Genomic DNA, 12,186 nt, shown 5'->3' with positions numbered 1-12,186 from the left:
TGTCCGATCGGAGCATTTTGTCTGAAAATTTTACCAACAAGTTGGAAAACAGTCCGATGTAGACCACACACAGTCACAATATCCAACAAAATGGTCCGATCAGACACATTCCGTCGGAATCTCCGACCGTGTGTACAAGGGCTAAGACCTTGTGCATCTTTGGTTTTGATGTCCATGAAGTTTCTACTCTCACACCCATAAACACCCAATGGAGAGAAATTTTTCCATTTCTGCTATGGACCTGCTTATTCATCAATAACATTGCTATTACTTAAACAGAACCTTCACTAAAAAGTGAAAGTACTGCCATGAACTTCCTGTTTTTTTTGAGTCAGTTCTCCTTATAGTACGTTGAAGAAAACATTAGGAGCGTTGGTGTTCCTCCAGTGGATTTTTCGCACTGATGTTTACAAAGAAAAAAGGTTTAAAATTTCTTGAAAATTTTAAAAAATATATATAAAAATCAGCACACAGAGCCCCCTCATGAAGGTTCTGCTTTGTATTTTGGGGGGATATTTGTAGGGGTCTATGGGCATTTTTTTCAAGAAGAAGCTAGCAAGGAATGTAATTTGCCAGTTATTTAAACTGTATAATTTTTTTTACTTTGTAAATTTAGTTTTAGCTGCAGCACCTCCTACATCAAGGATGAAAAAAAAATGCAAGTCCCCCCCCCCCCAAAAAAAAGACCCTTTGGGGTTGATTTACTAGAACTGGACAGTGCAAAATCTGGTGCAGCTCTACAGAGAAACCAGTCAGCTTCCAGTTTTGTTTGATTTTTGACAAAGATGAATTAAAGAAGCTGAAGTTAGAAGCTGATTGGCTATCATGCACAGCTGCACCAGATTCTGGGTGCTCCCGTTTTAGTAAATCAACCCCTTTGAGTCTGGTATAGATGTGTTCCCCAGGAAATCCATATCAGACCCTTGGGGTCTGGTAGGGATTTTAATGATGACTCCATGCAACAAAAAAAAAAACAGTGCCCCTAAAATGTAATATTAGTCCCCTAATGCAGCCTGGCTGACCACTGGCCAAGGAGACCCATGTTGATGAGGAGAATACCCTATTCCTGGCAACACTTGCCCAGTGGTTGTGGGGATCTGCAGTCTTGGAGCTTTGGAATCTAGTTGCACCCGCTGGTGTCCCTAACAACCATTGACAGTGGGAAGCTGTCATGTATATTTTTTACCTTCAAAGTTGAATCTCCATTTATTACTTTGGAGAAACAGTTAAGGGAACCAGTACCCCTGTTTTCAAACTCTAGTAGATTTTTGAAAAGAATATATTGAATATACCGTATGGAGATATTAACCAGTTCCCGACCGGCGCACGCCGATGTACGTCGGCAGAATGGCACGGGCAGGCATATTGGCGTACAGGTACGTCCCTTTCTGTATGCCGTCCCTGCCATCGCGTGCTCGCATGCCAGTTGGGACCCCCGTGAGTCCGGTCATGGGTCCCGCGGACTTAATCGCCATGGGGAAATCCCGCGATTGTCTCACGGGGAGGCTGAATGGGGAGATGCCATTGTAAACAAACATCTCCCCATTCTGCCTAGCAACAAGTGACACTGTTCTCTGCTCCATGTGATTGGAGCAGAGATCAGTGTTCACTAAAACAAAGCCCAGCCCCCCACAGCTAGTAACGCGCCCCTAGGAACACTTAACCCCTACACTGCCACCCCCTGGTTAACCCCTTCACTGCCAGTGTCATTTACACAGGAATCACTTCATTTGTATAGCACTGATGGCTGTATAAATGACAATGGTCCCAAAAATTTGTCAAAAATGTCCATTGTGTCTGCCATAATGTCGCAGTCACAATAAAAATCGCTGATCGCCGCCATTACTAGTAAAAAAAAAATTATTAATAAAACTATCCCCTATTTTGTAAACGCTATAACTTTTGCACAAACCAATCAATAATCGCTTATTGCGATTTTTTTACCAAAAATATGTAGAAGAATACGTATTGGCCTAAATTGAGGGAAAAAATGTTTTTTTATTTTTTTTTTGGCAGATATTTATTATAACAAAAAGTAAAAAATAAAGCGTTTTTTTTTTCCAAATTGTCGCTCTATTTTTGTTTATAGCGCTAAAAATAAAAACCGCAGAGGTGATCTAATACCACCAAAAGAAAGCTCTATTTGTGAGAAAAAAAGGACGTCAATTTTGTTTGGATGCCACGTCGCACGACCGCGCAATTGTTAGTTAAAATGTCGCAGTGCCAAATTGCAAAAAGTGGTCTGGTCTTAAGCCAGTAAAATGGTCCGGTCTGAAAGTGGTTAAACTGTAAAATAATTATATATACAATATATAGTAAATCATATAGAGCAGGGATATGCAATTAGCGGACCTCCAGCTGTTGCAAAACTACAAGTCCCATCATGCCTCTGCCTCTTGGTGTCTTGCTTGTGGCTGTCATAATCTTAGCCCTTGTACACACGGTCGGAGATTCCGTCGGAATGTGTCCGATCGGAGCATTTTGTCGGATATTCTGACTGTGTGTGGTCTCCATCGGACTGTTTCCGTCGGAATATCCGTCGGACCAACTTTTCCAACTTGCCGGAAATATTTTCCGACAAAATGCTCCGAACGGACATACTCCGATCATGTGTAGAGAATTCCGATCGGACAAAGTGCCACACATGCTCAGATCAAATTCCTACATCAAAGCTATTGGCTACTAGCCTGAACGTAGTCCCGTCGTAACGTAATAATGTCATCACGTCGGATTTTCCGACAACTTTGTCCGACCGTGTGTATACAACAGTTTCGGACAAAATCCGTCAGACAAAATCCGAAGGATTTGGGTGTCGGAATCTCCGACCATGTGTACAAGGGCTTACTATGCCTCATGGGACACTTGTAGTTCTGCAACAGCTGGAGGTCCACTAATTGCCTATCTCTGATATAGAGCATATCAATAGGGATTCAAATTTTGGTCTTTTTGTTCCTCTTTTTTTTTCAGGGTATATTACCCATGCAATTGTCTGAATATGTGGCTCATCTTGGTTCTTCTAAGCTTTTCCACCTCTACCCACTGCCAAACTCACCCCGAATTCCACTACGTCTGCCTAACTGCAAAGGACCCAGAATGCGATAAAGTCAATTTTGTCCCCGGCCACAATCTTCTTGGTCAAGGTTTTGATATTGTGACCATGAAGCAGACCAGGGCTCACCTGCTAGATCTCCAGACATTTTCCACAAAGGACAACACTTGCATTGTCTGTTACAACCCATATATGAACAACACTTGGCAAAAGCTGCCCCATGCAATTTTGGACTGGAGGCCCCAGAAATACTGTTTTAGGAAGATCAACAGTGAGATCTTCCTATCTTCTACATCGCTGGCTGAGGAAACTGCATTTGAGGTGAAGAATGATTGGGAAACTAGTCTAGAGCTCCAGGACAAGGAGACAGATGCCAAGCTAATCATGGCGGGTTCTCAGTCCCAGGCTGCACAGTTTGGTAGGGATAAGACCAGCACAGACCGTTACAGTTTCATCAAACACCATCTGAGTTGTGTCTATTACAGGTACGTCTTCAGAACTAACGTACTATCGTTATAAAACTAGTGAAAGTTAAGACTTTTAAACATTCTTTAATTGACCGTTCACCTGTCCATCAGCTGCAAAATTATTTCTCTTCCAATAAAACCGATTTGGACATTTTTCTCTGTACAGCAATGCACTAGCTATCATAGTATGCAGTGCCGGGACAAGGTCATCCTGAGCCCAGGGCAAACATGCCAAAATGCGTGCCCCGCCCCCAAGGTGTATGAGCATTATGTGTCATCAAAAATCCCCCCCCCCCCCAAAAAAACAAAAAAACTGAGCACTAATCTTTCCTCCCAGTGCAAATCTGTTCCCCTGCTGAAATCCCCCCTCCCAGCAAAAGATCTTTCCCCCCCACAGGGGCCGATCCAGGGGGGCAACGGGGCAATTGCACCCACCGAGAGAATAGTGAGCGGGTGAGCCGGTGGGTGACTGAACAGGCCACTGAAGGGACGTTGCGTCGCGGCCATCTTGGTACTATTTAATTTTATATTACAATGTAATAATAGAAAAAATATGCTACAATCATCCTGACACTATATTAATCATGGTGCTGTGATGATTGAACCGCTAACACCAGCCATTGCCCCAACAAATTGCTGCAAAATTTTCTGGCAGTGCCCCTCCCGAGACTAGGCTCTGGATCTGCCCCTGCCCCCCATCCCCCAAATCCCCCCAATTCAAGTGCCCCCCCAAAAAAAATCATTCCTCCTAGCACATATTATCTACCCCTAAAATTGCCCCTCCCAATAACCCCACTGCTAATCCCCCCTTCCAGCACAAAGCGCCCCAATCATCCCTCCTAGCACAAATGATCTTCCCTCATTCCTTCTTCCCCTAAATTTTAGCATATCCCCCAAATTCCCCCTCCTAGAACAATACTTACTCCGTACTGCTTCCCAAATCCCCCTTTCTAACACAAACCCACTCCTCCAATTTCCTTGTGGTGCCCCTCCCACCTCACATGATACCACGGTGCCCTGGGCAGCCGCTCCTCCTGCCCACCCCTTGTCCCGGCCCTGCTAGTATGTATTGAATAATTAAATGGTGTGTGCATCTTCCAAAATGTTCCCCAAACAGTTAAAGTGGAGGGCCACCCTGAAAAAAAAAAAATATTAAAAATTTGAAAAAAATCAGAAAAAAAAAAAGAAAAACAGAAATGCCTGTTGCTAGGCACATCATCCTAATCTGCCTCTTCCTCCTCCGCAGAGATCTTCTGTCTTCTCTCCTCCGTGCGGTGTCTTCTGGGTAATGGGTCGCGCTGTGTTCTGTGAACTGTGTGTCCCAGAACACAGCACTCCCCATTCACAAAGCGCTGAGCGACTCGCGCATGAGCAGTAGGAAATGGGCAGTGAAGCTGCAAGGCTCCACTGCCTGTTTCCCTTAGCCAAAATGGCGGATCCTCCGGCGGCCGACATCGCGGGTGCCCTGGACAGGTAAGTGTGCTTATTAAGTCAGCAACTACAGTGTTTGCAGCTGCTGACTTTTATTTTTATTTTTTTTAAACCGGCCCTCCTCTTTAAGGTGCTAGAAAAAAATTAGCTCATGTTTTTTTTTTCTTGAAACTCTTTCTAAATGTGTTCCTTTACCAGCCTACAACTTTCAGACCACCCTCTACTGAGCAAAGATCTAAGCCTGGCCTTGAAGTCTCTGCCACTGACTTATAATGCCAGCACTCAAGCTCACTACAGACATCTAATTAGCACCTACGGCACTCATTATATCAGCCAAGCAGATGTAGGAGGCCAAGTGGTGGAGGTCAACGCCATCAAGACCTGCCAAGTCTCCATGGATGGCATGTCCATGGACGAGCTGAAAGATTGCCTTAGCTATGAGGCCTCAATTGCAGTCACTGGAAAAGAGGAAGCAAGTGCCAAAGCCAGCGCCTGCAAGGAACTAAGCCAAAAATTCAACAAGGGGGAGAGTTTCCATCAGACGTTCAATGAGAAGAGTTGGGAGGTGAGTTGTAAAGCAGCAATAAGTATTCCAGACATATACTGTATACATACACAAATTTACAGTTTTCTTTTTTTTTTATTAATTTGCTATTTAATTTTGTGTCCTATATACCTGTCTGAAACATTGCTTTAAGTAAATGGATAGTGGTTTTCAATATACATTTATGTATGGTCTTTTTTCCTATTTTGTATAAAACATCTGATATTATTATTTTGTAGATCAGTTCTATTTTCACTTTTATACATTGATTTTTCTCCTTGTCTCCTTTGCTGAAAACAAAAACGTATTTTCTACCAAGTTCAGTGGCTCAAGTTGAAATTTACAAGCAAATAAATCAGATCAGTTGAAGTATAACTGTGGCTAGGCAACAGACATTAAAATATTTACATCTTCTAGTAGACAGGTGCAGTTTGCCCTCCATTGAGTAGGTGGCGCTGTGCTGCTATACTGATAGAGAGGAATCTCTAAAGGAAAATCATTCCTTGAGAGACTGTCACAGAGGTTGCAGTTGTCTGATTGGATGCTGCAAATTTTGGTGACTTCTTGCAACCACTTATTTTTTGGGACTCTATATATTGGGGTACCTGCAGATATATATTGAAGTACCTCTTCAGTAGAATGGGGTGCTGCTACCTTAAAGTAATAATGAAGGTTCAGCTTTAACAAAAAAATAAATAAAATGACAAGCATGTTATACATTCCTGCTCTGTGCAATGGTTTTGTTCTGAGCAACCCCAATCCTGCTCTCCTACCGGCACTCCAGGCTCCTCCCCCTACTGAGTACCCCCAAAGTAATCTGCTTGCTCTGAGGGCACTTGTGCGTACTTGCTACTGAGCCGCCTCCGTGTCCATAAGGCACACAGAGTGTGGTTCTGCCCCACCCCCTTCTCCCTCCCCACTGAATGTGAATGACAGCAGGGGGAGCCAATGGTCTCAGCCAATGAGGAGGGAGACACTTGAGAGCTACTGCTCTCATGCACATTGCTGAATTGGAATCTGGCTTAGTTAATTAGGGATTCCACCTAAAAAAAAAATATTAAAAGCCAGCAGCTATAAATACTACAGCTGCTGACTTTTAATAAATGGACACTCACCTGTCCCGGGTTCCAGCGATGCCGGCAGCCGAGGCCGATCGATCACTCGGCCCTCGGCTGCTGCCGCCGCCATTGTAGGTGAGGGAATCAGGAAGTGAAGCGAATCGGCTTCACTTCCCGGTTCCCTACTGCGCATGCGCGACTTGCGCCGTGCAATACGAAATCTCCCCGCTGTCACTGGGACCCGTGTGTGTCCCAGCAGACAGCGCGGCAGGACAGGAAATGGCGTAGACTCCCATGGGAGTCTATGCCCGGAAGTGGGTGAAAATACCTGTCTTTGACAGGTATCTCCACCCCCCTCCCCCCTGAAAGGTGTCAATTGTGACACTGGAGGGGGGGAGGGATCCGATAAGCGGAGGTTCCACTTTAGGGTGGAATCCCGCTTTAAGTGTTAGGGGGGCTGCACACTGAAGGAGGTAGGGATGGGCTTGAACTCTTTGTTATACATGAGAAGGTGTTACTGACAATAGGCAGAATAATGTTCCTTCATGAATTTTAGGTAAGAGGAGGAAAGATCACATTTGAGCAGCTCTCCTTTGACATAAAGAATGGAGAAGGTGCAGCATCTTTCGAGACCTGGATGGAAAGCCTGAAGACTGACCCCGATATCGTAACCTACTCTCTGGAGCCCATCCACAACCTGGTTCCATTCCGAGAACCCCAGAGAGAGAGCCTACGGAAAGCCATCAGTGATTACATCATAGAGAATGCATTGAGTAAGAACTGCTCTTGCCCATCGGGTTCACAGCTGATTCCTGGTAGAGAGTGCAATTGCTTTTGTCTTGGTAGCTCGATCAAAAACATTAACTGTTGCCCTTCCAAATGGGGATTTGCCCAAGTGGTGGTCACAGTACAACGTGCCTCAAACCTTTGGGGTGACCACGTCTCGGGGGCCGATACCTTTGTAAAAATAAAGGCTGGATTGGCTTTTGCTCAGACGCACACCATACTGAACGATGATAATCCAAACTGGGGCTCACGGTTTGACCTCGGAGTCCTGGAACTCAGCCCAGTGTCTAGCTTGAAGGTGGAGGTTTGGGATGAGGATAATATATATGATGACCTGCTTGGAGCATGTCAAAAAGCTGTCAACAGTGGTGTGAAGGACGAGGTTTGCTACCTTCAACATGGCATAGTGACTTTCACAGTGAGTGTACAATGCCTCCCTCACCTGACTGGGCCCCTCTGTAGAGACTATGCTCCTTCCACCAGTTAGACATGTGTTCTATGAGCCAAGCCACGTAACTTGCTTGCTTTTAAACCTGAATTCCAGACAAACAGCTATATACAGGGCCGTCTTTAATATTGATTGGACCCTGGGCAAAAATTTTCTTGGGGGCCCCCCTCCATGCAATTTCACTCTCCACCTGCTCTGAGACATATATTAAATAGCAGCTAGACTTAAAATCAGTTTACTGTATCAGATCAGGCAGAAATTGCGATTGGTTGCCAGCGCTTACAGCATATCGTTACTACTTACTGCTTACTGACTGGTTGCTAGAGGTTACAATACACATTACTGCTCACTGATTGGTTGCTAGAGGTTACTGCACATCATCTCTTCATTGCAGGGGAGCATGATATACATAGGAATGCCACCTTTATTTACATGTCAATGCCGCTGGCCACAGCTATTTACTTAGTAATGCTGCCGCTATTTACATATGAATGCCAGTTATTTACATGTAAACACAGGGTCTGCAGGTGAGTCATCTGTACACATTAGGGCAGAGCTGGGCAGCATTAGTACCAGCACTTCACACTGAGATATTGGGACACAACACAGGACTAAAACTTCAAGGGACAAGGGAATTTAAACTGGGATAGTTGGATAGTGCTTTGGGCCCCACCACAATGACAGGGCCCAGGGCAGCTGCCCCTTTTGCCATGCCTTAAAAACGGCCCTGGCTATATACACAGATTAAATAGATACTATATAAGGTAGACATTTTACCCCACCAAACAATTTGTATTTCTGTCCATCCAGCCCTGAGATTACCAAAGCCCTGTCACATGGCACATCCTGGCAGGTGACCCTGCATACAGTTAATAAATACTGTAGTGTCCTCGTTCTGTCATCAACTAGGATAGAAAATGGAAAAGCAGCATGCTTAAGAGGTTATCACCCTGCTCACTCTGCTCTCACCTATCAGTATGTCCACTGCTAACACATTTGCATGCAGCACCTCATTGTCTCCCAGTCCTACTCTTCCTTGTGTTAGTCCAGCCTTTCTCAACCTTTTCAACACAGAGGAACCCTTGAAATAGTTCTCCGGTCTCAGGGGAACCCCCCTGCTAAAAAATAGTAATCTACAACTTATGATACATTAGTGTGATGGTCAGTGGGAAGAATGGTTCTTACACTTGTGGTCATTGGGAAGAATTACCTCCTTACAGATAGCTAAAAAGATCAATGGCGTTGGTGGGAACTTATCTGAGAGGCAGAAATGGCCCAATGCTGAAGGAACCCCTACAACCTCTGGAGGAACCCTAGGGTTCCACTGAACAATGGTTGGGAATCACTATGTTAGTCTGTCAAGTGATGCTGTGCAGGGGATTGCAAGAGACAGATAACGAGAACACTAATTGCATTTAAAAAAATAATTGCTAATTACTTTTTGCTAATTTATAATTACCTTTTTTAATTAATTTGCTAATTAATTTTATTTTCTGTATACCTGTGTGACATTTTGCTTTAAATAAATGGATAGTTGTTTTCTATAAAAAAAATTATATTGGCCTTTTTTGCTTCCTGCAGATACATATTGAGGTACTGTATGTCTTCATTGGAATGGCGTGCCCATTACCTTAAATCACTATCTGCCACCCCCCCAGCAGAAGTTGTCCTTGGGTAAATCAGTTGGCAATACTACCGAATATACATACTCTATATAACTATAAAGTTTTTTGTATTTTTATTATACATATTATTAGGGCTGGACTTAAAGTTTTTGCCCCATAAGTTAATTTCTTATGAGATCCCTTTGCTCTTCAACTGGATAGACTTATGCCGCGTACACACGATCGGAATTCTCGTCGGAAAAAGCTCTGATGGTTTTCCCGACAGAATTCCACCGGAATTCGGCTCAAACTGTCTTGCCTACACACAGTCACATCAAATTCCGTTCGTTTATAACGCGGTGACGTACAACACGTACGACGGGACTAGAAAAAGGAAGTTCAATAGCCAGTAGCCAATAGCTTCCATCTCGTAGTTGAATCTGAGCATGCGTGATTTTTTTGGCGTGTCGGAATTGCATACACACGATCGGAATTACCGATAGAAAGTTTTTTCCGTCGGGAAAATTGAGAACATGCTATTAATTTTTTGCTGGTGGAAATTCGGACAGCTAAATTCCGATGGAGCATACACACGGTCACATTTTCCGATGAAAAGCTCTCATCTGTCTTTTTCTGGCCGGAATTCCGATCATGTGTAAGCGGCATAAGTATCACGCAATAAGATGAGACATCATAGACACACAAGACACTTCAAGCCTGTGCAGAATAAAGAAGACAGTGTTCCAACTATATTTCAGCGCACCTAGAACAAACAGGAGTAGGACAAATTGTCACTTACACTATATTACCAAAAGTATTGGAACACCTGCACACACATGAACTTTAATGACATCCCAGTCTTAGTCTGTAGGGTTCAATATTGAGTTGGCCCACCCTTTGCAGCTACAACAGCTTCACCTCTTCTGGGAAGGCCGTCCACAAGGTTTAGGAGTGTGTCTATGGGAATGTTTGACCATTCTTCCAGATGTGCATTGTAAATTGAAATTGTATAAAGTGCTGTGGTCAGGAAGGGGGTAAAATCTCCCTGGGCTGAAGTGGTCAACCAGTTCAATAGCAGATTGACGGCTGGGAGGGTGCTTTCACATCTTGATTCATAAGACGTTCTGTCAAAAAAAATTTACAACTTTAAAAATCTCACCATATCTCTTACTAAATACCTTGGACTGTCTACTTTTCAAAAAGGGCCCATTTGGGGGGTATTTGTACTGTTCTGGGGTTTCACAGCCTCAAGAAATGAGATCGGCAGCCATTACATCAGGATTGATTAATTTCCAGATATACTATATACCATAGTTTGTGGACTCTATAACTTTCCTACAGACTAAATAATATACACTTATTTTGGGTTTCATTTTTATCGATGTGTTTTTTGCTGTCTGTAGTTTAAAGGATAAATTAACCTATAAAAAAAAAATTATAAATGCACATTTTTTTTTTGCAGGTAAAAAAATATGATATTAGTTTAAAAGGACAGCACTATTGAAATATCCTTTTCAATGCCCTTAAATCCTGTGAAAGGATAGTATACTATCAGTAAAGTGCAATGTTATAGGAACCAATGTTCTCACTACTCTCCTAAACTGTAGCTCTATTCACAAAGAATAAAGTATCTGAATGTGCAAAACAATAATTCAAAAAGTGCTTAGTGCTGTGCAGAAAAGCAAATGAAAAAATATAAAAAATCTGTGCAAAAAATTCATACATCAATACATACACTATATTGTCAAAAGTATTGGGACACCTGCCTTTACACGCACATGAACATTAATGGCCTCCCAGTCTTAGTCCGTAGGGTTCACTATTGAGTTGATCCACCCTTTACAGCTATAACAGCTTCAACTCTTCTGGGAAAGCCGTCCACAAGGTTTAGAAGTGTGTCTATGGGAATGTTTGGGACCTCACTAATGCATATCTTGAAGAATGGTCAAACATTCCCCATAGACACACTTCTAAACCTTGTGGACGGCTTTCCCAGAAGAGTTGAAGCTGTTATATCTGCAAAGGGTGGGGCAATTCAATAGTGAACCCTACAGACTAAGCCCTTGTACACATGATCGGACATTCTGCCAACCAAATCCGTTGTATTTTGTCCATCAGATTTTGTCAGACGGATTGTGTCCGAAACTGTTGCATACACACGGTCGGACAAAGTTGTCGGAAAATCCAATCCTTCAGAACGTGATGACATTATTTCGTTACGACGGGACTACGTTCAAGCTAGTAGCCAATAGCTTTGGTGTAGGAATTTGATCGGAGCATGTGTGGCACTTTGTCCGATCGGAATTCTCTACACATGATCAGAGTATGTCCGATCGGAGCATTTTGTCGGAAAATATTTCCAACAAGTTGGAAAATTGAGTCAGACGGATATTCCGACGGAATCAGTCCGATGCATACCACACACAGTCGGATTATCCGACAAAACGGTCTGATAGGAAACATTCCGTCGGAATCTCCGACTGTGTGTACAAGGGCTAAGACTGGGATGCCGTTAAAGTTCATGTGTGTGTAAAGCCAGGCATCCCAATACTTTTTTCCGACAATATAGTGTTTGACTCATTTGTCTCAAGTATCCAACAAGAGTTTTTTATGTGCTCTTCTTAAACTCTTCTAATATCCACCAAAACGTGTTCTCTACCACCATAAGCACAAGGTACACTCACCAGAGCCCAATGCTGGTAAGATTATAAACCAGCAAATAGCACACAACACAATAGGAATAGCAATCCACAGCTTCCATCCAGAGATCACTCAAGAAGATGCTCCATGACGCTTTAT

At 43.3% G+C, this 12,186-nt stretch overlaps 1 protein-coding gene across 1 annotated transcript; it reads left to right on the top strand.

Moving 5' to 3' along the window:
• The first annotated feature begins 2,876 nt into the window (after positions 1-2,876).
• Positions 2,877-8,423, top strand: LOC143925369 (perforin-1-like). Its single transcript, XM_077449937.1, has 3 exons — positions 2,877-3,534; positions 5,146-5,512; positions 7,106-8,423. Exons 1-3 carry the CDS (start codon positions 2,996-2,998, stop codon positions 7,820-7,822), a joined length of 1,623 nt encoding a protein of 540 aa, XP_077306063.1. The 5' UTR covers positions 2,877-2,995; the 3' UTR covers positions 7,823-8,423.
• The last annotated feature ends 3,763 nt before the right edge of the window (positions 8,424-12,186 follow it).

Source organism: Lithobates pipiens, unplaced genomic scaffold (genome assembly GCF_037356315.1).
Source record: "Lithobates pipiens isolate NorthernLeopardFrog02 unplaced genomic scaffold, aLitPip1_a1.2 Scaffold_22, whole genome shotgun sequence".
NCBI classification, from domain to species: domain Eukaryota; kingdom Metazoa; phylum Chordata; class Amphibia; order Anura; family Ranidae; genus Lithobates; species Lithobates pipiens.
Note: the sequence above shows the minus strand (reverse complement) of the source record. Positions and strands in the feature narration are given on the sequence as shown.